Genomic DNA, 27,248 nt, shown 5'->3' with positions numbered 1-27,248 from the left:
TCCCAGCTCGGTTGCCCCTGGTGGGGGCAGCTGGACTGGGAAGATGCAGGAGGAGGGATCAGGATCTCCTTTACATCCATGGTTACACGCTCTTAAGTTTTCTCTTGACTTATCCTCTGGTCATATATAAATCCAGAATTTTGGCTCCAAAATTTACCCTCAACTTATACACAAGGTTGATCTATACACCTACATTTATTTATATGGTATATTTCACCTCTTTCCACTCTTCTGACTCTGGTTCCCAGTCATCACCAAATGTTTGTCATGATCAGTCCATTGCTATCCTAGTGTCACCTTACTGGATGCTCCAGTGTTGGTAACACTGGAGATGCCCTGCAGTGCTCATATTCATTGTCCCGAGATCTGCTATGACATTCTTGAGGGAAGGTATATCATCTGGAGAAAACATCACTCTGCTGAACAGCCTGGAAGATCAACCCATTGGGTCACTAAGATATTTATTTTACAATCCTCTCATAAACTTTCCATGAGGAAAGAGTATGAGTATAAACAGAAAAGATTTTGCACATTTGTAAAAATATGTTCTGCATGTGTGGGTCCTGTTGAGATCTTCATGGTACAGTATTCTACTTTATGTCCACTTTATATCTCCGCTAGCGATGTCTCTCAGTTGGAGGTCTGTCTGTCAGTTGTGAATCAGTAATTCTAAATCAGTCATCTTCTTCAACCTCATCTAAGCTATTTACTAACCTTACAGTGAAGATATTTCTTAAAGGAATTGTTCACCTGTACCTTCCGGTTTCACCTGCAATTATACCTTGATTAGTTTCTCTGGAATTTTTCCAGACAATGTTGAAACCATCTGAACTTTTGGCATCAGTGACAAAGACCTACTAACATTTAAAATTGTGTTCCTTGTTGCCATCACTTCTGCAGTGATGTGAATTGTCAGCATTTTTGCTGCAGTGAACCTTTTCTATGTGTCCATAAACACAAATTTGTTCTGAATCTTGATATTACCTTTTTGCCAAAGGTTGTCTGTTTCACATCAATCAGGCTATAATTCTTCCTGTTTTTAAACGAGAATCTATCTTTGCCTTTAGAGTTTTCCCAAGAAATGCTTTCAGTACAGGAAAAGTAAATAGTGGATAGACATTCCAGGGGGGGGAAATATTGTTTCTGTCCTTGCCATTGAAGAAATGACAAAGGGGGGAGGGAATGTTAACCCAAAACTTAAAACAGCACCTCAGATTGGTTGACCACAGCCAGGGCTGTGAATATGAGTACCATTTCATCTTGATGCTGAACAAGCCAGGAGCTAATAAGTAGGTGCCACATTGTCTAGTTTTCAGGATTTCCATCTGTAGATGTTTTTAGAAGTAGGAAACCAGTCTTTACCAAACCAGCACTAATTCTCCAGTTGCTTTTAGTACAGACAACAAAAGCCAGATAATTATTGCATGAAATACCAGAAAGAATTAACCATAGTTGTTTGTTGTTGTGTGCCTTCAAGTCATTTCTGACTTATGGGGACCCACAGATTAACCATTTATTTATTTATTTATTTATTTATTTATTTAAAATGCTGCCTTTCTTCCAGGAGGGACCCAAGGCAGCTCACAGATAAAAAACATTTTAAAATTTCAATAAAATTAATACAGTATGGGGTTTTCTTGGGAAGATTTGTTCAGAGAAGATTTTGCCATTGCCATCTCCTGAGGCTGAGAGAGTATGACTTGTCCATGGCCACCCAGTGGGTTTCATAGCCATGTTGGGAATCAAACCCTGGTCTCCAGAGTCATAATCCAACACTCAAATCACTATGCCACACTCTTACTCAGAAATAATCATACCATCAGTAAAATCTGAATGCAATCCTATCACTGATCAGTTGTTCAGTTCAGAAAATAAATGTTAATTTATTTGGAAATTTATCCAGCAAATGGGTTGATGGGTCAGGTCAAGACACTTATTATTTCTTGTGATCTGATTGGAAACACAGTAAGTTCAGTGATTTCATTTGTCAGGCATGTGGATTGGTATAGCATGACATTCAAACAGACACTTGAATTGTAGTATATCTGCACACAAAAAATGAAGTAAAGTCATATTATACTTATTTTTATAACCTTTAGGCAGGACTGTAATACAAGTCTTGTGCGTGCCTGCTGGAATGAACTGTTCACTTTAGGCCTTGCACAATGTGCACAGGTGATGAGCTTGTCCACTATCCTGGCCGCTATTGTCAACCATCTGCAAAATAGTATACAAGAAGGTATGTGTGGTTTTGTTTTTTTTAATTTTGTGATGCTAAGCATACTTTCTAGATGCTTAGGATATCTATCAAAAGATGGTAGACTACAATTTTTACAATGTATTTTCCAGAAAAAGTAGTCTTGTTCATGCATTACTCACTAATAGTTCATACTTGTGCTGAAATAGGAGCAGGGTCACAGTTTAACCCATTCACCTAACTTTATGTTTCCTTTATCCATCATCTGCATTTTTAGTGTACATGTCAGCAGTGTAATTCCAGTGCACAAGTAGCTGTTGTGTGTTGGGGTTCCATATAATTAGGAATGTCCCAATCACAAGAGTTCTTCCATAGAAGCTGCTGCTTGGTACACTGGGATTCCACTTCAGACAGCTGCGCCAAATGTGTAAATGGCAAAGGTAAGGGAAACGAGGTAATGGGGCAGGCTAAAGGTACAGCCCTGCAACTGCTTCAACACAGAAATGCTCTACATGCAAATAGTGTTTGTATAAGACTGTTGTTTCACCAGCAGCAAGGCATGAAAGAAATATTTTATTTCTATTTAACCCATTATATTAGAAGTTGATGGCCCTTTCCCTTCATTGTGGCACAATTTCTTGGTTTGAAATGTGGCACAGTTTCTTTGGTTTGAAAAGTGTCTGTGTGTTTGGCACAGACTGATAGATGCTTAAGATGCAGTCTTCCTCCTCTTGTCCTTCTGATGGACTTTGTAGATGCAGGGGTAGTATCCAGGGTTTAAACTGTGAACATTCAAGGTCTCCATACATGTAAAACTGTATATTTACCATTTACTTTGTGAGCGGTGTAGAAACCTTGCCTGTTCAGAGAGGAGAGAAATGAAATACTGCAGTATTTGTTTTCCAGGACACATTTACTTCCTTTGCTGTCATCTTTGTAAAATTAAATTAGCAAAACAAATTAAATGGTTCTTCAGTAAAAACAGGACTCATTTGGCTTTTGCTTATTATCAGAATTCTAGGCACAGCTTTTAAACAGATCAAACACAGACATTGAAATAGGCATGACTTATATCCTGAACCAAGGAAAAAAAAAATTCTTGAGCCAGAGGTCTACTGATTATGTCTCTGGATCCTACTGCATGTGTGGAATTGTAGTTCCAGCCTTATGAATACACATGAATAAGCTCTTTGTAGTGAACATTTACTATTTTGCAACCAGCTAGCCAGTACATTTTACCAGTGTAAATGTTACCAGGGTCCCAGCCTGGGAGAAAGGTAGCTTATAAATAAAACATACATACATACGTACATAAATTCCATGGGCAGTCCTTATGCAGCCCTTTGCTATTGATATTTAGTGAGTGCAAAGGTTCTGGGCTACACTATAGCTTGGGCACTGTGCACAATGTTTGATAATGAATGTGGATAAAGTGTTTGTCCAGTATACTTTCCTTTGGGGTGGTTTTCTGTTTCAATCTCTTGTATTAACCTGTGATCATTTGGCAATAGAAATGTCAATTATAGTGCAAAAATCGCATGCCAGAACAATAATGCTGTGTTATTAAGTTTCAGTTTCAACAGAATATTTTTTTCAGTATGGTGGGGTTGCTTTGGGCTATTTTGCTGTGTTGATTTTGGGTGTTAAAAGGTATTAAGTTAGTGGTTACCATCATTTACTGATTTATTTTGTTAAATCCTTTCAAACTTAATTATAATAGGCAGGTTCCACCCCCAAGCCAGGCCCTCAAAAACAACAGAACTGATGTAGTTCTTCTGAGCAAGGAAAGAGGCAGGATATTCAGAGGCCATGGAGAGGTAGGTGCCCTACGTTTGATTAAGTGTAGGGCTATAAGATTTTCCAGTATCCCAAGCTGGAGGGTGGTTAAGAGAGATGTGTGGAAACAGTAGACATAGGAGAGTTATTGGCCTCTTGGAAAGTGAAGAATCACAAGAGACACTATAACTGTACAGTTGTGGTGTACATTGCTTCTTTTTTTAAAAAAAAATAGATCTGGGATTTCAGAGATAAAAGTAGAATATTTAAAATATTATGCAGGTCTCTACTATGCAAAAAGGCAGATATCGTTTAATTATGCTCACCTGTAATGGGACTCACTACACAAATCAACCTTTCTGTCTGTGATTTGTTCATTGCATTATCTGGCAGCAGCCAGCTTTCTTCACTTCTCTGGTTGGTTCCCACTCCAAAAAGAGGAAGAACCACCCAGGGTTTCTGGTTTGTTTTTGTTTTGTTTTTCTGATGAGTGGGAAGCTTTTCACTGCCAGATGAAATAATAAGCCAAAACTGAAGAAATTATTTATGGTTTGTATAGCTGTGTCCAGTGCAAGTACACATAATGGAACAACAGGCAGTAGCATGCTGCTCATTCACAACAAGGCAGGGTGACTTGCTTTCTCATGCCATGCAAATTCCCTCTTTGTTTTTTGCCTCAAATTTGTAGACTGGGATACAAGTTGTAAGTCAGACGTTACAGCTGGTTCCTATTTTAAAAAAACAACGTATTCCTTGCAGCATAATTCACAGAATGCTTAATTAGATTTTTAAAATTCTACATACCGTAATTATTATCAATATAGATCATAGTATATATTTAACCCATACTGAAATGTTTAAAGTCTACAAAGTATACATTTCTTAATAGTGAAAAATGGAAAAATAATTTTTTTGAATAAAAACCTTCGGACTCTGTAAATAGCCTCTCTGCTATTTTTATGTTGCACTGATTACAAAAATGCAAATGTAACACATGAATAAAAAGCGGCAATAGCAAGTACATTTCTATACCACTTATCAGTGCACTTAAGCACTCCCTAAGGGGTTTACAAAGTGTAAGCGAACATTTTCCTTCATACTGAGCACAAATTTTTCCATAAGCCTTTACAGTTTAAACTTCTGGACATTGTATCTTTCCTTTAAAATATTCATCAAATACTCTTAAATTCCTGAAAACTTATGAGATTGGATTTCTTTGCTGGTTTAAAAAAGGAGTTGAAGGTAACTTGATAGAATGGACATTTGACAGTGGAGGAATGGTGCTAACAGGAATATACTTTTCCATCTTGCTGAAGAAAGCAGGGCCAACACAAAAAGTCCAGTTCACCTCTGAGAGAAGGGAACTCCTCTTCCTTCAGTCTCGGCTGTACCTCTGAAAGAAGAGCAGGGTTACCTGCCAGACTGACAAGTTTTTGCTCATTCCCAAGTTAGGAGGCCTTACTCTCTCCCATCAGAGCTCCTGGAATGTCTAAAGTTTACTGCATGCCAAACTTAATAGAAGGCAGTGGCTATTAAACAAGAAAGTAAGTCTCTGATCCCTTTATATGAGCACAAATATGACATACCCCTGTAACAAGCCTCTGAGACCTTAGCCGCAACCATTAGGATAGGTTCAGCCAATTTCTTGATTTCCAAGATGGACACAGTATATTGGCTTGAATGGAAAATTCTTTCTATGGACTGTATGCTGTATTCAGCTGGGACCGTTACTTCTGTTGTAACAGCCCATCACTACCCATTGTTGAAACATTGGGAGGTTCACCCAATGCTTCAATCTCTCCACCATCCACTTTCTTAGGGGTAAGCTGTTGCAGGAGTCTCTCATCCATCATCTAGTGAAGATAAAATATAAGAAAAAGGCACTGGATTTTCTATCAAAGAAGGATTACTCTGAGGCCCAGAAGAACAGTTCTCAAACTTTTCATGAGAGAAGACACTCTCCTGTTTTATTAGAAGCAATCAAGAGAGGCAATGGTGGTCAAAAGCCATTTATCGAGCCAGTGCTGCATTTTGAAGATGGCCACAGCCAAATCAGGTCATTAGAAAGGAAAGCATTTTTGCCCATATTGGCAATTATATAAGGCTTTCTGGAATTCCACGGACAAATGAATACTCAAGATTGTCACACTGGATTGTACTCTAAATATCTGCTTATTTTTAGTGGCAGAATTTTTATGGACTCTAATCTTTAAGGAGAAAAAAATACCTGTGGATTCTTTCAGCCTTTCAGTATCTGCTAGGCATAATTGTTACAGAGCCTGTCCCTTGCACAGAAAGATTCTCAAGCATTATTTTCACTTTCTTCACTCCACCCAAGAAGAATAGAGATTGGTGTTCAGTCCTGTAATTTTGATTTGTTTACAGGCTCTTGAGGTAATCAGAATTCCAGAAAGAGACACTCGTGTTGACCTAAGAGGCCACAGAGCTAGGATATAAATCTGACCAAGGCTTATTTTCGTATCCCAATTCATGCCTCAGAAAAGTTTTTTTTTCAATGCCCTATGGCAGTACATGGCCCTGCCCTTTGATTTTCTCCAGTTATTTTATTAAGCTACAGTCAGTCCTGTACATGGAACATGAGGGCATGTTGATCATGGCTTAGATTACTCTGATCAGAGTCCTGTTCAAAGATAAGTTATTGGGTCATTGTTGTGCCCTTGTGACCTGCTTCTCCCCTTACTGTGTTATCATGAAGCAAGACTAGACTTTACTTTCCACTGCAGAGAGCTTAGAGTATGTAACTGACAGAAGGCCATTCCTCTCTCTCAAATGTAAATTGACAGTGTCTTAGTAGAAATTTTTCCTTATAGCTCTAGTTCACCTGAAGCATGCTGTTGTTTGCAGAAATCATCACCGTCCTATGTACATAATCCCACTCTCCATTGCCCCAGTGATTTCTTCATTAAGCAAAGAATGCTCACAAAGCATGCCTTTCATTTGTAAGACAGTGTCAGTTCCTGGTGGGGTGGTGTAGCTCATGTTACCTGGCATTCCAGCAGATTGGCTGAATCAGGCCATAAAACAACACTTCATCCTCAAGCCTTTTTGGAAATCACAAAAAATCACAAAATGGCTGCCTATCACCCATTTTGATAATCCCACCAACAGGAAGTTCATCTTAGGTTGCAGTGTTCCGAAGGTAGAAGCCACCAACATGCTGCCCTTATTGTGGTGTTGCAGTAGTTCTGTCTCCTCCTCCTCTCTAGAGATAAAGCTCTTAGTTTTATTTAAAATGAGAGTTTTGAAAGCTTAAGTGCTGATAGTGGCTTTACACTGCTCTCATTGGCCTTAATTTTGATATAGTTCAGTCTATCCTAGTTGGTGTGCTGTCTTCTCTTTAGTATAAGTCATTAAAATATGGTGGTGTGACTACAGTGGGATGTGTTATTTAATTTTTTGCACATGAAAGACACACAGATTTTCCTAGACAGACTGGGCATGTAGCTCTTAAGTCTAACCCCCCCCCTCCAAATGAAAGTGATTGTCAAAAGCAGTAGGTATGTATCCTCAATAGAAGATGCCAGTGCCTTCAGGCATTTTTCCAGGGTTTTTTGTTATACCCAGAAAATAATTGCTGAACCTATACAGCTAAAATTTAAACACTGGAAACTCATAAATGGATTTTTGAGTTGGGTCTCCCTTCCTCCATTTTCCTTTGTTTAGTCCAGTGTCTATGCACCAGGATAGACACTTCATGATAAATCCAGTTTCCCAATCTGAGCCATTGTGCTTCCTGCACAGCTCTGTTATTTTTCATATTTTCAATTTGTCTAGCTGCTTAATAAAATGGTACAGGGTAAGCACATGCCATGCTCAGTGGAATGGAGGAAAGTGATAGGAACAGTCTGTCAAAATTGCACAGCAGAAAGATGAGGATGAGCTACTGATTCTAATCTGAGAAATCTTGCATTATTACCAAGTTGCAGAGAGAAAATACTGTATGTGGATAAGGCTATATCAGAGTAAATTCTGCTCATGAAAAAAGTAGTTCTTAATAAAGTGCATATTTCTAAGTATAACAGTATTATTGGAAGCGGCAGTTATATTTTAAGCAGTAGGGTAATGTGTCTGATGAGGTTTACTTTTCTTGATAGTGTGGATCTCAGTCTCCAGTGAACATTTGGTCATATCCTGAAGTCTCTGTTGCTCAATATTTCTATTAGTTTCTATTTTAAATTTTAAAAAATCCCAGGTAACTGGACACCTGAATCTATCATAACTAATAATATAAAATTCAATAGTTGACCCTTATTTCCCTGAGAGACTCTGGGTCTCAATAATTTAAAGTTGATTACCATCTGAAGAAGGCTAGATGTATAGTTGAATTTCAAGTAAATTTGTGTTTATTAAAAGAATATGTAATGTTTACTTGCAGATAAACTTTCTGGAGAACGAATAAAACAAGTGATGGAGCACATCTGGAAACTTCAGGAGTTCTGTAACAGCATGGCCAAACTTGATATTGATGGATATGAATATGCTTACCTTAAAGCTATAGTCCTTTTTAGTCCTGGTAAGGTATTTGTTAATTTTTTCACTAGGCTTGTCTTGTCTGAAATAATCTTTAGATGCTGAATTTACAAGAAGCTTATATTCCAACACCAGCTAAATCCAGTGGTGAAGAAACTGTCATACTGAATGAACCATAACAAAGGAACCTTTTGACATTTTTCAGTTAAGAATTAACTGATTTATTCACCAGAATCCTTTTGGGGCTTCAAACTTGCAGAACTAGGTAAGTGCACAAGCAGATTTTATGTAGGAGTTCTCTGATACGTTCTTACGCAAGTATTCCCTCAGGTTGCACAACAGTCATATAAATGTATGCAGGTAAAGGTATTTCCCTTTGACAGCGTTATCAAATCGTGTCCAAATGTAGGGGGTGGTGCTCACTAAGCTGAAGACGATTCTATGATCATGTAGTCAGCATGACTGCACAGAACGCTGTTTACCTTCCCACTGAAATGGTACCTATTTATCTACTTGCATTTGCATGCTTTCAAATTGCTAGGTTGGCAGAAGCTGGGACTAGTAATGGGAGCTCAGCATCACACGGCACCTGGGCCTCGAACTGCCAATCAACAGAGTCAGTATCTTAACCACTTGAACCACCGTGTCCCACAATGTGCATGTGCTGCTTAAGATCAAAACATTAAATATCCATCTTTTTGAGCACCCTGGTTTCAGTCCCTTACCTGTCCTGTTTTTTCACATATACACATCAAGATAATTCCAGCAACATGATATCCAAAAAGATAGACACCTGAAGTTTGCCTTAAAGTAGATTACAGTGGTACCTCGGGATACGAAATACCCAGGTTACGAAATTTTCGGGATACGAAAAAATCCCATAGGGAATTATTGTTTCGGGTTACGAATGTTTTTTCGGGTTACGAAAAAACTTTTGGTGCTTTTTTCGGCTTTTTCGCACGGAATCGCGGCTTTTCCCCATTAGCGCCTATGGCAATTCGGCTTACGAAGGCTTTTCGGGTTACGAAAGCGGCCGCGTTACAAATTAATTTCGTAACCCGAGGCACCACTGTATTAGAAGGCTTGAGGATTGTAGTCAATCTACCAGATTCCCTCTCCAGCCTGGCAGAGCACAGTGTGCTTTCTTCAAAGGTGAAAGTTCTTAATAGACAAGAGGCCTCTTATCTGTCTCTGTGCAAAACGAATTCTCTGCAGCACAAGGTATCACCATTGGCTCTTCAGTCTGATTTTCAGTCATTCTGTTGTGAGAGAAGACTGCTTACATGATTATCCATTTTTGTGTGTGCTGGAATTTAAAATTAAATGGAAATATAAATGGTAGCTATTAAAGTGGCTGAAAAGAATCTTTGTGCTAACGTTTTTTTTATTAAGACAGTCAACCCCAAATGATGGAAAATGCAAAAATATCTGCTACTGAAAGCCTACTATTCTGTGGATTTACTTACCAATAAAAAAATGATAAAAATCAAAGGTAAACAGGATTTTCCCAGCCCCTATGCCTAATCGCCAAGGACAGTGGATTATTTAAAACAGGGGTAGGCAACCTTTTTGAGTCGGGGGCCAGGTTGCTGTCCCTCAGACAACTGGGGGGCCTAAGCCGGGGGTGGAGCTTCCACCCTCCGGGGGGCGTGGCCACATGCTGGGGGTGGGGCTTCCACCCTCCAAGGCAGAGCCACATAACAGGGGTGGAGCTTCCACCCTCCAGGGGCGGAGCTTCCACAGAAGCATCATCATCATCATCACCACCTCCACTGCTATCATTGTTACAGCAGACCTTTCAGCAATAAATGCACCAAAAATACACAGAAATACACTTTGGAAAGTCACACTCCTCCTCCTCTTTCTCATTGAGAGGGGTTTTTGCACATAGAACACCAAGGGCAAGTGAAAATAATAATAATAATAATAATAATAATAATAATAATAATCAGTTACAAGCATGGAAACTACTAAAATGCAATTCAAAATAAAAGGCAGGAAACATGCACTCTTTCAACCCAGAAAAGCCACAAGGTACTACTGTGAGGGCATTTTGTAAAGAACACCAGGGCAATTAAATAATAATATTAATATTAAAGGTACAGGCATGGAGATTATTAATATGCAATTCAAAATAAAAGGCAGCAAGCAAAGAAAAGCCGCAAAGTACTACTGGGAGGGCATTTTGCAAAGAACACCCACCTAACCCCCTCCCTCAATGAACCAACCTGTGGCTGCAGCTGCTGCTCTGGCTCCGTTTCTCCCTGGCTTTGCCCTCCTTCTGCTGCCTCCTCCTCCTCCTTTCCCTGCTCTTGGGAGGAGGAGGGCGAGGTGGAGCCTGCTGCAGGCCCACTCCAGCCCCTAGAGCCCTGTTGGAGTGCTCTAGGGGCTGCAACGTACCCCATGGGCGCCGCCATTTGTTGTTTTTCAAAATGGCGGCGAAATCTCGTGTGACCTTTGCCATTGCTGAGGTCTCGCGAGATTCGGCCGCCATTTTGAAAAACAAAATGGCGCCCGGAGCGGCAAACAAAACGGGGAAAATCGGCGGCAATCAGCAGCAGGAGTGCTCAAGGGGCCGCTTGGAAGGCCTTGGCGGGCCAGATGCGGCCCACGGGCCGCAGGTTGCCTACCCCTGATTTAAAACATGCATTGGCTGTTATCTGTGAGAACAGTTGAAATCCGTGGTATATATATGGGCTCTACAAAAGTTCTCCTAAAGAGATAATAGACCAAATTATAATGGAGCAGAGAAAAGGAGAATTTTAAGACACTTGACAGCTGTACATTTACACTCTCTGTGTAGAAGCTGCTTTCAGTACCATTGTACTCCATATGAAGCACCCTTCTTCCTAGATTGTTTCATCATGGACCACAAACCAAAGTTTAGTTGCTTGGAAGCAGCCCTGCTCATTGCAGTTTAAAGCATCAGATCTGGGTTATCTGTTTGTGAACACAGTTGAAAGTAGGAGACAAAACGAAAACTTCCAAGGAAGTGGCAGTCCGTTTGTCTGCAGAGTGGTTTCATCACTCTGGGTAGGCATCAGATGGACATATTCTTTTCATTGTATTATCAAAAGGGAAATAAGAATCCTTTTCCTATTTCTGCTCTTCACACACACAAAAAAAAGGTTTTGATTATACTTGTGACTCTCTCTTGTTGCTTTTCTCCTACCTAGAGGTGGCGGAAATTAAGGCATGTGTCATTTAATTCAAGTTCTCAAAGGTTCAAAACACACTGCAAAAGTAATTCAGGTTGAGACCGCTTTAACTGCCCGGATCAGTGCTAGAGATTTTCTGGGAACTGTAGTTTTGTTAGACATTTAGCCTCGTCTGTAAGAGCGCTCTCTGGTGCCACAAAAACTGCAGTTCCCAGGATTACCTAGCATGATGCAAGGCAGTTAAAGTAGTTTCAAATTTGGTTATTTCTGCAGTGTGTTTTGGACCTAGGATAATTGACCACAGGGTTATTTGGGGCTATATATCAACTTCAGATGAAAAAAAAGCAATAAAATAAACATTAGTGATAATAAAACTAAGAATTGACATTGAAACCCTATAAGTTCTAGGGAGTGCTTCCTGTGCAAAGAGGAATCTAATCTGACATTCCACAGAAGGGAGCTCTAGAATCAAGATGCTGCTACAGGAAAAAAAACATTCTTGATTGTCATCCTCCTCGCCTCTCTGTGAGGTGTAATGTAAGAGCTCCCAAGTGACAATTACACAATTATGGGATGAGTCATCTACCTTTTCAGATAATCTGTCCTTCAACTATTTAGGGCTTTATAGATAAAAAATCAGCACTTGAACTGGGTAGGCATGTGATATATCCTTTGGTTTTAGGAAAGTCACTTTTGGTATTAGGCACCCAGATCTGTGAGACTGCCAAAGTTCCCAAAATGTTTACTGAAATGTGGTTTTCCTGAAGTGCAGTCAGTAATTGATAATCATAAACAGCTTTTTTTAATGAACAGGATCTGTAATTTTGATGGGTCTTTTGCTACAGAACTGTCTTTAATTGAGGTACCAGACTGCTTGACTGTTGGTGACCATATACCACTATTTGTCTACTTTTTTGCATAGCTGAATAGAAAAGTAATAGCTTTTGGACTAGAAGTCAAATTAGATTTGACAATAGTACTGTTGGTTGGTTGGTTGGTTGGTTGTTTATTAAGGGGGGAAATTCTGTTTCCTGTTAACAGGCCAATCATAATTATTACATGTTCACTAACAGGAATTAACTGGTCTAATATGGGAATTGATTTATAAGAGTTCTATTGTTTACCATCTTGGAATGAGTGACTGTGTTTTGGGATACTGTTTATCAACAAGACTACTACAAACATGCAAAATTTTGAATTACTTTTTTAAAATACTGTCTTCCTTTAAAGTGTCATCTTCTGCTGCAATTTTTAATAATTAAGTGGTGATAAATGAGATAATAAAGTGTATGTAAGTTATTCACCAATTTCAAACTGCAGTGTTCCATTCAAATTCATTGATTTTGAAAATGACAGCTTTTAGTAGTTTATCAGATCATTTTACTGTATATACTTGACTATAAGTCGAACTCATGTATAAGGCAGGTTTTGAGGCCAAAATTATTAATTTTGGTGAGGAACCGTGGATAAGTTGAGGGTAAAATTTAGAGACATGTAACAAAGGATCTAAGGAATGAAGCAAAGGAAGACAACGTGAAAGAACTTACAAAATTTCAGTAAGCATAAACTGTTTGTGCTCAACCTAAAGGCTTGATGGATAAGGAGAGAACTATGGTGAATGGTGACTGTTGATCTGTGGGAGAAGTGGCAAGGCCATGGTAGGGCTAAGAAAAATACACACGGTGTCAAAGAGGATGAAAAGACAAAGCAAAGAAAATGGCAACTACATCAGTAGTGATTACAGCCTTAACATTAAATGATAACTTGCCTGATTTTAACCCCAAAGATCTGACAAACGTACATTGGTGTCTTACTCAATTCTACAAGCTAGATTCCTCTTGATCTCTTTTAAACAGAAGCACCAATGTGCTGCCACAGCCACCATTTTCCCACTCAGGCATTCAAAAAGGTCAAGTGTTGTCATGAAAGAGAGAGTAGAGGAGGTTTTTACTTCTTTTAGGTACTCCTGGGACAGATTAAATTCTCATCTTTCGCCACTGTACTTAGAGAAGAGATGGTTCCTTTTTATTAAGAGTTTAAAGTACAGTACTTCCATCGACCTGTGGCTAGGTCAACCCAGATTTTTGGGTCAACGTTTTTGACTAAAATTTCTAGAATATACAGTAAATGTCTTCTCCCTGGTTTCTGAGCTGCCGTTTCTGGTGTCAGATTTGTGTCTACTGATTTTATTTTATTTGATTTTTTTTACTTTGCGTGGAGATTGTTTATTTGTTCTGTGGAGAAAGCAGAAAGACGTTTTTAGGAAATGGTTGCATGTATGTTTTTGAATGGAAGGAAAAAATAAGTTCCACATCTGGAACACAAATACATGTACTTTCTTTTCTTTTCTTTTTTTTTTGCTTTTATAGATCACCCTGGTCTAACAAATTCCAGCCAAATAGAAAATTCCAGGAGAAAGCTCAAATGGAATTACAAGATTATGTTCAAAAAAACCTATACAGAAGACACCTACAGGTAGCACTGACTTTTATATAAGCAGGGGTTGCTCTGTGACAGAATTACAAACTTAACAGTTTTAAAACCAAGCTAAAGCTCTAGCTCTTTTTAGATTCTGTTTATGTTTATTCTGTGTATAGAAGAAAGCATCGCACACAGTGAGATCCAAAAATGTTTAACTGAGTAGATTGTGGCTGGTGTCACAATCAGCCAATACACTTCTGGTCTAAATTCAAGGTGTTTTGTGATATAGTTTAAAATCCTAAAGATCTTAGAATATCAGTACTAGAGGGAGCTCCTCTCTCTATATGCCTGCCAAAGGTTCACTGGAGGATTCTCCTCTGTGTCCCAACCAGTGAGCCCAACAATGGATGAGGATAGAAAGAAGGGCCTTCTCAGTTTTGGCCACTGCAGTAGTGAAATACCCCTCCTTGGAGGCCCCTATTGGCCACAACACTAGCTTCATTGAGGAACCAATGAATTAGTAAAACCTACTAATTTACTTCAGAATTTTTGTGCATAGGATTTTAAACTTGTAAGTTATTTTAACTTGTTAACATGATTAACATGTTTTTATTTTATTAAAATTACCTTGATGCTTTAAATTGTTTTAGTCAATTTATATTATGGTTTCTATAATCTAAATTCTAGATCCCTTCTTATCCACTGATTTTTTTATCCATGGATTCCAAGCATCCACGGCTTGAAAATATTCCAAAAAAGTATACATTCCACATAGCAAACCTTGATTTTTCCAGTTTATATAAGGGACATCATTTTTACTATGCCATTGTATTTCATGGGACTTGAACATCCAACGGACTTTGTTATCCATGGGGGGTCCTGGATGAAACCCCAGCGGATAACAAGGCTCCACTGTACTTCTATGTATGTTGCCCTGAGATCTCCATTACATAAGCAGAGTGTGACTATTTTAATTAATATAATTAATAAGATGATGATGATTATGTAGAATCCACAAGTTTCAGGTAAACCAGTGGCGGTTTACACACCACCATTACGTGCGGAGCACTTACTAGGTTTAGGAAGGGGCGGTGCTTCCACAACACCCCTAACCCTAGCAGTGCTCCGTGTGCACAAAATGGCGGCAGCCCGTTCCAACACAGCCGCTGGCCATGATGCGACTAACGCGCCGCCCCCAAACGAGGCAGCACGGATGTGACAGCATCGCTCCGCGCGAGGGCGCTTAATACGCCCTTTGCGCGGAGCAGAAGGGACGCTCATTTCGGAGCTTTCCGCATGGTTTTTTGGCCAGTCGCTGGTTTGCGTCACTGGGCACAGTCTTCAGATGGCTGCGCCCAGCAACGCATGGGAGAAAGGGGCCAAGTGGCCCCTTTCTCCTCCCCGCCGCCGCAGGGTGTCCTTGGGGCTTGAAGCCCCAAGGACACCCCTTTCCAGGCTGCAGGGAAGCGGCCTTTTGCCGCTTCCCCGCAGCCCGGAAAGCGGCGGATCGGGGCCTCAGTGGCTGCTGTTCTGGCTGCTGAGGCCCCAATACATCAGGGAAAGGCGCGCCTACATGGCCGCCCCAAAGGGGCGGTCTGTAACGTGCCAATATGTTTTGTTCTGTCACAGATCTGTGACTGTGTAGAAACCTCTGTTGTTAAGACTGTGAAAGTTTAAGATAAATGTTTCATTTGGACATTACAATTGATGGGGTTTCTTTCCTTATTTAAAAGAAGGCAGATAAATATGAAACCATAAGTAGATTCATTAATAATAATAATAATAATATGTTTTATTTATATACCGCTATTCCAAAGATCATAGCGGTGAACAGCAAGTAAGCTAATTAGCAAGTAAGCTAATTTGCCCCCAACAGTCTGGGTACTCATTTTAGCGACCTCGGAAGGATGCAAGCCTGAGTCAAGCTTGGGCCCTTTTGCTGGTCTTGAACTCACAACCTTGTGGTTTTGAGTGAATGGCTGCAGTACAGGCATTTAACCACTGCGCCACCAGGGCTCCTCATATAGGTTGAGTACCCTTATCTGGAAATCCAAATACACTGGTGCCTCGGGATACGAAATGATCGGGTTACGAAATTTCCAGGATACGAAAAAGTTGGATTGGCAAAAACTGTTTCGGGTTACGGAATATTTTTCAGGTTACGAAATTCATTTCGGCGCGAAATTCAAATGCTGCAAAGTGCAGCTATAGGCTTTCCAGTGCTAACGGAAAGCCTTTTCGGGTTACGAAATTTTCGGGTTACGAAAGGAATGGCGGAACGAATTAATTTCGTAACCCGAGGCACCAGTGTAATTCCAAAATTGTCCACATGGGCGGCTGAGATAGTGACACCTTGACTTTGCTTCATGCACAATTTTTTTTTAAAAATGTGTATAAAATTACCTTGAAGCAATGTGTTTAAGGTATATATGAAACTTAAATGAATTTTGTGTTTAGACTTGAGTTTCTATCTCCAAGATATCTCATTAAGTATATGCAAATATTCCAAAACCTGAAAAAAATCTGAAATTCAAAACATTTCTGGTCCCAACATTTTGGATAAGGGATACTTACTCTACAGCCATTATATACTATATTTTATTTGGAAAACGGTTCAAACTGCCAAACCTGACAACACATAAGAGCGTAAATCCGTTAAGCTTTCTTTTCTGTTTCCAAGGGCATTTTTTGAAAATCTTGCTTAGATCTTTATCCACTATTGGTATCCACTATTATCAAGGCAGCTGCCTCTTCATGAGCCCTTTCTTAGCAAATATTCTCACACACCTAAAAGGAGAGAGAGAGATCACAGTTGCCCATTCTTAATATTTTCTGGAAGTCTTAAGTATCAGATCCATGCTGATAATTTGAGCTATGCCTTTTCATATTCTACTGACTTTCTTATTTCAGGTTAGCGCGGATTCTTGTTCGCCTGCCAGCACTTAGACTGATGAGTTCTAGCATTACAGAAGAACTGTTTTTTACTGGGCTCATTGGAAATGTTCCAATTGACAGCATCATCCCTTACATCCTGAAAATGGAGACAGCAGAGTATAATGGCCAAATCACAGGATCTTCTTCCTAGAAGGGATCAGCAAATCAAGATAACTCTGAGTTACCATAATTCACTGTTAATGTATACAGATATTTCCAATATGTTTCATTGTCTTATTAACATTATTTGTCTATATTCAGAAACAACAATAAGAAGGACTTCTGTAAAAATCTTTTCTAGGATTCATTTCTGTCAGAAGAAATATTTTAATTCCTTTGTCTGCAAAGACTACAGTGCATTGCTGTAATTTCAGTGCACCCTTGCCTTACACGGGGATCCGTTGCAGACCCCTCCACATAAGGCAAATAGCGTGTATGCTCGAGCCCCGTTGAAAATAATGGGGCTCGTGCATGACACGTGGCGTGTGCACCACAGGTGCACACACCATTTAACTTCCGTTGTGTAGCTTTCAGCAGAAGCTGAAAGCCGCGTAAAAGGCGGATGCGTATGACACAGGTGCACTGTGAAATCTTTTTATTTAGATATCACCAATGGGCAAAAATAGGTTCTATGACACCAGAATACTAATTAAGTAGTATTAAACTAGGAACCCTAATTTCATCCTGAAGAGCTGCAAGTGTAACTCTCTCCACGTAGTCGTTTTCCTTATTCCTCCTGCAGCCCCTCGCAGTCCACCTCCTATCAAAAACCAGTTCTAAGACTTCCAGATTAGTGTCCAATTTAGCATGATGGGTTCTAGTTGGCAGAGAAGAGTTTGCAATATCTATATATTGCACTGTGCTGAAAAGACTCTTAGACACTGTATTTATAAGTATTTGAAAATCTTTGAAATAATAATGAAATTACTGGGATATAGTGATTACCTGCACTTTCAAAATATTTCTTGTTAAATTTATGTCATTGACATTTGTGCAAGCAGTGCCCTGTTTGTATAAACAGGGTAAATGAATAATAGCATTTAAACTACAGAGCTATACTAGTGATTAGAACAAACACATAAAGAGATGTGGAAGACAATCATTTATTCTATGAAATTTATATTATATGTGTTTATTAGTAATGTAATCCTTTCAAGGATATTTCTATACTATTTTTAAATTAGCTAAGTTAATGTAAGCATTTACATCGTACGTATGTAAAACTATTTATGACAGCTGTCAGAAAAATAGATCCTGTACAAGTTAATTCACATTGGTAAACAGCATACTAACATCTTGCCTTTTAAATGACAAACAATTTTTAAAGGTTTAGTACTAACCTGTACTAGCAAACTGTTTTTGGTATTTTTTGCTTTTTGTTTGTCTTTTGTTTAATTTTTATTTTTTTACTATGGGCGAATTTGCCAGTTTTAGTAATAGCTATGTGCTCATTCAAAGGTCTTCCTTCTATCTGAGGCTTGAGAAGGCTGATTTTAGCATATGACCTAATCCTACATTGCAGTAGTTGCTGCAGAAAGCAAGGCCCAGTCTTTTTCTAAAGGGTCTGAAACATTGTCATAAGCTACAGCCCACTGTGTTATGGTCTGAACCACTTCAACACTATGCAGATATGATGATTGGGAAGAGGCAACAATTCAATTTGTATGATGTTAATTTTTCCCAAATTATATGTGTTTTAGAAGACATGGTCTGTTCTACAGTTTCCAACGTGTAGTTAAATATGAAATTAACTGTCATAAAATGTAGCAATGGTCATCAATTTGGACAGGTTTAAAAGAGGATTAAACAAATTCACTAAGGATTATCAGTGGCTACTAGTTATGTTCTGTATTTATTAACTTCCAGAATTACAAACAGTATGCCTCTGAAATCCAGTTGCTGGGAATAGAAGTGGGAGGGAGCCATTGCATACCTGTCTTGGTTGTGGGCTTCCTGTTGCCATCTGTGTGGCCATACTCAGACTGCTCTGTTGGTCTGATCCAACATGGCTTTTCTTAAAAGAAAATATATATAAATAATAGTGGCAAAATAGACTTTTCAGTTATTTTCATACATTCCAGACCATAAGAGATTTTATTTTTACACCATTATAGGAAAGTACCAGGAATTAAGTTACCATAAAAGAAGCTTATAAGAAACTAATTGTAATTGGGCTAATGAGAAATATGCCTTGCGTCTTAACATTTCATCATATAATTTGGGTTGAATATTTTGGCTTGTTCTCTGATTTTTAATGTGAATATTATGTCTTTTCTTTGTTTCAAATCAAACTCACAGAAATTAATTTTATACAAAAGTAATTACAGTACTTTTTCAAACTGGCCTTTGCTTGAAAATGTATTCCAACAAGTCATTATTTAAGCACTCAGGTGGTATCAGAGGCCTTTTCAGCAACTCCAAATACAAATTTTGGTATCTTTATCTCCATCACTAGTGCCACAGATCAGTTGAACAACACTACTGTAAAGTGCTATTACAGTCCTGTGTATATCTATTCAGAAGTAAGTCCTGAGTTCAATGGAGTTTCCTCCCCAGTAAATATGTATAGAATTGGAGCTATATGATGATTCATTCTATAAATTCTTAGGGTCAGTTGACATCTATTACATTTCCTGTCTTTACTTTCAAAGTACAGTTTAGTTCATAACATTAAAAATGAAGAACTGTGTTGTAAAATGATTTATCATTTAGGTCCTACTTTAAGCATTAAATCATTTGTTCACAACTAGTCAGGAAGTGACTGTGTATGGCTGCATCCTGAAATAAAGGGAAATGGATATCAAAGTCATAATTAAAATAATTTTATTTTGTATTAATTATTAATGGCAAAAAATAACTGAGTTTTATTACAGTTGTAAAATAAAAGTGTGAGTTGGGAATATAATGGAGCCTACACTACTGTTATGAGAATTCATTCTTATAAAACCTAACAACTAGGTGTAGCCCAGATTATAAAAAGGTTGTAGCTATTGGTTATAAGAGAAAATATTAAAATACTTAAATACTTTCTGTGATCTATTATTTACAGTTTTCCCCTCCCAAAAGGCAAATGCTCTTTATATTATGCTGTTCTGTGAATCTGTTTCATAATCTGGGATTTGTTTTGAATTCTACCATGACCGAAGGATTGGTAGTACAGGTATCACATTTCAGTAATAATATCAGATACTTTTAAAAAATTAAAATGAGTAATTATGTATGATTTTTCTTTTAAACATGTGATTTGATTAATACCGAAAAATAAAATAGCAAAATTTTGACACCACAGATAAGTCCATAACTTTGTTTCAGGGGAAGGCTATTTAATTCCTTGTGTTACAGAGAAACATAACTTGATCCTTAAAACATTTAATGATTTTGCTAACTTTGGTGAAACCATGTAAACTTAGATGAGGAACGGCCAGCTGTGGAACACAAGTGGGTCACATTAGCTTGGAAGGCAGCACCCACTACCAGGCCTGCTTTGGCAAACTAACTAAATAAATGCTTCCCCCTCCCCAAATGTCCTCTAGGGAACAAAGGGTATCATTTGGGACTTTCCTGCTCCCCTTGAGGGCATTTTGGGACATTTTGAGGCAAATAAAATATGAAAAAGTTCACACAATTTTATGTAGACCCCAGATGGTGTGGGGTCTCCAATCATTGTGGAAATGCCTAAATATGATGGTGTCTTTCCAACAATATCGACCTTTTTTTGAGTTTCATAGTTGAAACTTGGCAAATGAAGTATGAAGTGAGTGGCCCTTACTGAAAAGCTGTGAGTAGTATCTTTGTGGAGCCCTGGAGCTCCCTCTGCCCACTTTAGATTTTAAACAATAGTGTTGCATGGATGTGCAGCAAGAAGAAGTGTAAAAACCACCTTATTATTTGCACATCTTGTTGGAATACTTTTTCTGCACACTGATCAGAAAATGGTGCAAGCATTGGCTCTTTTTATGTGCTCCCAAGCAATTGCATGCCTGGCCGAGTTTGGCTTTCTTTTTTCAAAGAATAGCAGCTACTGGCACCACAGTGCAAGAACTGTTATTAATAAGCAGCTTATGATTCTGCATGTGGCAGCTGCTATTTAGAAAAAAAACCATCAAAAGGTCTCCCTCTGATTTGGAACCAGTGCATTTTGAAATGGTATGAAATGGAGGAAACAGACTTCTATTGGTCTACTCCTATTGGGTTCCATTTACCATCAAACGTGGGAGTTTTACCTTCCTCTTCTTCCCCCTGCATGCTCTCCAGATAATTTTTGGAAGAGCCCCCAATCCTTCCAATTTAGGCAGAATTGGGAGACTCATGAGGATCTGCTTTGTGGAGAATGTATGAGTTCCATCAGAGTGGGCACCATTAGCTGCCGCCTTGTGTGTAATTATCATTGAAACCATGATGTGCCAGAGTTTGTCTGAGGGAATTATTGGAAATTTCAGGATTAGTATTTAAAACCTGCTGAAGGTAATGAATGCTTCATTAATTCATTTAAAAAGTGTTAATGTTAATCTAAGCATTATCATGCTTATTTTGCTGAAGTTGAAAATTCCTATTATCTAAGGCTATTTATTAAGCACACTTACTTGGAAGCAGTTCTCTAAAAGTAGAACATAAAGAATATATGTATAGGCTGAATTTGTTGTTGTGTGCCTCCAAGCCATTTTTGACTTGTGGCAGCAATATGACAAACCTATCATAGGGTTTTTTTTAGCAAATTTCTTCAGAGAAGTTTTAGCCATTTGCCATTCTCTGAGGTTGAGAGAGTGTGACTTGCCCAAGGTCATCCCGTAGGTTTTTATACTCACACAAGGGTTTGAACCATGGTTTCCACACTCATCCAGTGCTCAAAGCACCAAACCAGCATAAAAACATAATTCACTATATAGTCTCTCTCTTGATCAATTTTAATTGTGATCACTAGTGAATGTGTATTTATGTAATTACATGAAGCCTCAATCACAGGACCATTTGTATAGCAACTGACAAGGAATGACATATGATCCCCCCCCCCAGTTTAGCATGCTCTGAGAATAATAAAAGGGTTCTGAATCTAGTTTGTTAATTCAAACTTTTTAGAGTCTACAGGTATTTTATTTCTTCAAAACCAATTCATAATATGGTCATGATAGGACAGTTTCATTGGGGAAAAAATAAGCATTTCATAATGCTTGCCCAGACTCTCAAGCATAGTAAAATAGTGCTTTAGATCCTGGGCATAGTCACTTGTGTATATATGATGTTTATGTGCTAGTATCTAACTTTGTCTAGTCGAATTATGTACAGTGTAATATAAAGTATGTATGTATGTATATAGAAATATGTACAGTCATAAATATCAAATTTCTATATGTTGAAAATACTATAATTGCATTGCAAATCTTGAGCTTCCTACATTTTATTTCTTGCTCAAAGCTCAGCTCTGATATAATCATATGCATTCCCACTTTCCTCAGTAGAGTGGACACCTGTTTTTAAACCCAGGATGTATTTGCACTTTGTCTTAAATTCAGAGAGAAACTATTTAATAGTTCTACATTTTATTTCTAAATACACCCAAGGCCTATTGAAATGAATGGACATTGTGCAGTAATGGTGTTTAGTGAATTGCACCTGTGGACCATAAACATTTCTATATACTCCCAGCACATGTAAAAGGTGCTTTTTCTAATGTTCTGGGAGATGTTATTTTATACAATCTTATTTTTGGCGCATGAAACTTGATCCCCGTATTTCTAATGTCTGTATCTCCCTTGAAGTTGCTAATTAGAATGAGAAAGGCTGTCACAGAACAGACTATGTAGTTTTATAGTGAGACTCTCTTGTTATTAATGAATATAAGACAATAAGAAGTAGGCAGTGTCATAAATATTCTTATGAGCTAAGTCCTATATGATCCTGTTATCCTGTCTAGCAGATAATAAATGACTTTTTAGAATACTTACTGCTAAAAGGTTTTGTTCTTGTTAAAATATTATCAGTTTTGAGTGGACAGTTTTTAAAATACAGAGCATATTAGTGACAAAGAGAAATTTCTTCATACAATCAGTGAACTCTTAAGGTGAAATCCTATACTAGGGATGGGCAACTGGTTGGATTGCACTTCCAAGCATCCTCTTTTCACTGTACTGGCTAAGGCAGCTAGATGTTGCTCTCCAACAGCATCTAGGGAGGTGCTAGTTGCCCATCCCTCTGCTAAAATAAGTAACTTATGAAGACAGACAATATTCTTTATGCTTCTCCCTTCTGTATTGTTTACTTTAGTTTGCCTGCTATATACAGTATATATAATGGAATTCAAAATATTAATCAACATATTGAGGCAGACATTTTAACCATTTCTTCTTAATGAAGGAATGCCATACTAATTAGTTTTCTTCAGTTAACCTTTTGGCAAGTAAATGAAGATCAAGATCCTTCCCAGGTGCAGTGTCCATGCACAAAATAATTCCCATAGGCTTCAACAACCCTGTTTCTCCCTCTATATATTAGCTCCACAGATGCATATGCACAGGCAGCATGCCAGAGCTTACAAAGTATGCAAAGTCTGTGTGTGGCTTCCAGTGTTCAAGGAGCTTGAACAACATGGAAAGAGAGATACACAAATTTCTCGTTTCCCACAAAGTTTTGACATTTTCCCCACATCCTTCCATGTGTGCTAAGAGGGTAGGGGAGGAACTATTGAGTCTTGGGAGAATCAGGCTACATTGTGTAGGCTTTACACCTGCAGTAGTGCCCAAACTCCAGTTTTTAGAAAATGAAGGTTTCTATTTCTCTTTGCCCACTCTACTGTGATACTGCCTAGGTATCCACTTTAAATTGTATACTTTTTGTTAGAAGCAGCCCAAGCTTTTAAAATGCTGGATGTATACTTAAACATTTTCTAAGGTTAGCATTGGTGAAATAACCAGTGCTGCCAATTAAAATCTGGAGCCTGGAATCTCCATGATCTTGCACATCAGGTTTGGAGTTCTTGTTAGAGGGTACATAAAGAATGTAAAGATTTGGGGCATACTCCTTAGAAATGCCCTGTTTAAATATTTGGGAACTGGTTGCATATACAGTATCCATTTCATGACATTATGCTTAAAATATACACATATTTTTTGTTTCAACTGTTGATGTTATAAAGCATTTTTATAAGAAAACTCAATTGCAAAGCTATCATAAATGTTCTCATTCATTTGCAGTGCGATCCTGTATATGCTTCCTCAGAAGTAAGCCTGGTTAAATTTAATAGCACTTATTTCTAATATAAGTTTGTATATACGATTGCAACATTAGTGTCAGTACTCATTGCTTGTTTTTATATTTAAAAACGAATGTAAAAGTTATCATTAAAGGATTTTCCAGTTTTGATAGTTCTTGAAACAGTTAAGAAAAAATTACTGTTTAAAAAGCATTTCTGTTTTAAATGTACTGAAAGGTATCATTCAATCACGTTCTAAACTGAATATCCAACGTTGGAGTTGAAACACAGATCTTTCTAACCAGCATAAAATCCCCTTCCCTTCCCCATTCTGAAGGTACTAAACTGATATCTGGTTCTGGTTCAGTTACTAATTTAAGCTGTTTTAATTGAAAGATACTTTCAACATCCATGAAACTCATATGCTGCCATATGTAAAACCAACCACTGATTCTAAACATAATGTAAAGCCATTGCTCCTAACAATTTTATAACTAAAAAATCCTGTTCATGTTATCCCACTCTCTCATGTTGTATGTATTTGGAAACCTCAGGCTCTAAGCTCCTTTTAAAACTAACCTATTTTCCACAAGAGGAATTGTCTGTGATAATTCCATGGGGTATATTTTGTAACTTTGTGCTTTTCATTGTTTACTACAATGTTGTCTATGTATTTCTTTTTATTTTTAGGTTCAAAACTTGAAAATGCTGTTGCTCCTTCACAATTTGTGAAATCATCTTTGTAAATGTGATGGCATTTAAAATAGCATGTTCTTTTTTTAATCCGAATTTTATATCTAATCTGTGTCTTCAGTCATGAAGAGAAATTGCATTGTTGTGTGTGTATATAGAGTATTGCAGTGCATGCTTATGCATTTCATTAAATGCTGTGTAAATGTGGCATTATATTGTTGTGGCTTAATATTGCTACCTACAGGAGGTTTATACTATTAAAATAAATAAAGACTCTTATATGGCCTTTTTCATTATTTTAAACTGTTCTATTTGTGTCTTTGAGTGGTTCACGAAAGCCTCAGTATGGAGTCTATAACAATATTGTTTGAATGCAAAGGGATCTTGTAGCACATGTGAGGTTAACTGAAAGAAAGAAGCTGGTAGCATGAGCTTTTGTAGATTTCAGTTTACTTCCTCAAATACATACTCATGCTCCCAGCCTTTTTCTTTCAGTTAGTCTCAAAAGTGCTAGAAGATTCCTTTTCATACTGATTTTCCAGGCTAACACAGCTATATGTTTGAATATTATTTGAAACTGCTGGTGCCTAAGACAGTAATAGAATGGGTGTGGGGAATCACACTACTGGCTCCCTACACTGGGGTGGCCCTTATCCTGGTGTTTCGAGGACAGATGAATACCTTTGTTCCTTGTCACATTTAAAGGATTTTGAAACCAAAGCAATTTGAGATACGTGTGATGAAGGGAAGGAATGGGGGAAAAAATTGGGCAAACCATGCTAAACAACTACAGTGTTAAATCCCACTGTTAACTGTTATGGCTGTATCCTTTGGAATTCTGCGGTTTGTAGTCTGGTGAGACAGCAGAGATCTCTGGCAGAGAATTCTAAACGCCCTTCTCTAAACAACAAATCTCAGGATTTCATAGGATGGAACCATGTCAGTCAAGAAGGAATCATAGTGTAAGGGCTGCATAATGTGATAGGGCTACAGAAGTGGCTCCTTGGTCTTGACCATTACCTTTGTAATGCTGACACATAATCATATTCCTCCTTTCTTCCATCCACCCAAGATGACTTAGAGCAGGATAATGTACAAAATTAGGTTACCCAGCCCATTTCACACAAAATTGGAACTGAATATACTGGTTGGTTGGCCAAAATTATTTAACTATTACAGTATAACACTTCTGTCCTTTATCACAGGGTCTCAAGGTAGTATGCAGCATAAATAATTTAAAACATGTCAAGATTCAAAGCATACTTTTAACAATACAGTCAACCCTACATATTGGCAGACTATTCATCTGCAGATTGGAGCATCCATGGATGGCTCTACCCCATTATTGTCAATGGCAGAGCATGCACATTGGCATCCATTGATGCTAATGGGACTTGAAGTCCTGGGGCTTTTGGTATCTGTTGGGGTGGGAACCAGAGCTGATACAGAGGGTTGACTGTATAAAAACATATTAAACACAACAATCAAAACCACTTTAAAACTATGCCCTTGTGCTCTTGAAATATTTGGGCTTGGCACTGGAAAGAAATGAGTGTTGGTGCCTGTGGGACCTCCAAGGGGGCAGCATTCCACAGCTGGAAAGGCCCCCTCCCACATCCTCCCACTGAGTATTGCCCCCAGGAGTCGGAGACACAGGAGCATCCCACTTGCAGACTCCATTCTAGGGCTACACATTTTCAGAAGAGACCTAAGACCTATTGCTGGATTAGGCAAAAGAGCTATGGTTAAGCCAACTGAATTTATTTCAAGGCAAAGCTATTGCATTCCTTGTGTTACAGAGATCCTTAAAACAGTTACCGGTTGAGTTTTGCTAGCTTTGGTGAAACCATGTAAGCTAAGATCAGGGACAGCCAACTGAAGGCTAGGAGGGCAGTTGCCACCATCACACCTGCTCTGGCAAAATAAATAGCCACGGATTCAAGCATCTGCAGCTTGTAAACGTTAAGAAAAAGTATAAATTCCAAAAAGGAAACCTTGTTTCCCCCATTTTATATAAGGGACACCATTTTACAATGCCATTGTAAATAATGGGACTTGGGCGTCCACAGGTTTAGGTGTCCCTGGAGGGAGTCCTGGAACCAAACCCCAGCAGATCCCAAGGGCCCTTGAGGGGAGAAATGGGTATCTTTGGGGACCTTCCCTAGAGGACATTTGGGACATATTTTGTTCCTGTGACTCTGGGTGGCGCATGGATCTCCAAACATGGTGGACATGGCCTCCAACATGCCCCCAGAGATCATTTGGGGACACATCACAGCTCTGGCTACATATTTTTGCTGTTTCTGGCGTATGGCAAGCCTATCATATACATACACATATGTATTGTGTTGTTGTGTGCCTTCAGGTTGTTTCCAACGCCTGGGGCGAACCT

General features: G+C 38.5%; 1 protein-coding gene and 1 long non-coding RNA gene across 3 annotated transcripts in view; one reads left to right on the top strand and one right to left on the bottom strand.

Annotated features, from left to right (window-relative positions):
* Positions 1-25,135, top strand: part of NR2C2 (nuclear receptor subfamily 2 group C member 2) — a 71,366-nt gene extending 46,231 nt beyond the window's left edge. The window contains 6 exon segments of the mRNA XM_042451486.1: positions 2,100-2,239; positions 8,370-8,507; positions 13,992-14,021; positions 14,024-14,070; positions 14,072-14,097; positions 16,954-25,135. Coding sequence (XP_042307420.1) covers positions 2,100-2,239; positions 8,370-8,507; positions 13,992-14,021; positions 14,024-14,070; positions 14,072-14,097; positions 16,954-17,128 — 556 coding nt within the window. The 3' untranslated portion in view covers positions 17,129-25,135.
* On the bottom strand, positions 16,624-19,036 carry LOC121922274. Of its 2 annotated transcripts, XR_006102131.1 has the most exons (3): positions 18,911-18,991; positions 16,941-17,124; positions 16,624-16,830 (listed from the first exon to the last, which is right to left on the bottom strand). It is a non-coding gene; the product is annotated as an uncharacterized LOC121922274 (long non-coding RNA). The 2 variants fall into 2 exon arrangements; XR_006102130.1 differs by lacking the exon at positions 16,941-17,124 and having other exon boundaries at positions 18,911-19,036.
* Positions 25,136-27,248: the final 2,113 nt, after the last annotated feature.

Source organism: Sceloporus undulatus, chromosome 2 (assembly GCF_019175285.1).
Source record: "Sceloporus undulatus isolate JIND9_A2432 ecotype Alabama chromosome 2, SceUnd_v1.1, whole genome shotgun sequence".
Classification (NCBI taxonomy): Eukaryota; Metazoa; Chordata; class Lepidosauria; order Squamata; family Phrynosomatidae; genus Sceloporus; species Sceloporus undulatus.
This window is presented reverse-complemented; position numbering and strand designations above follow the sequence as displayed.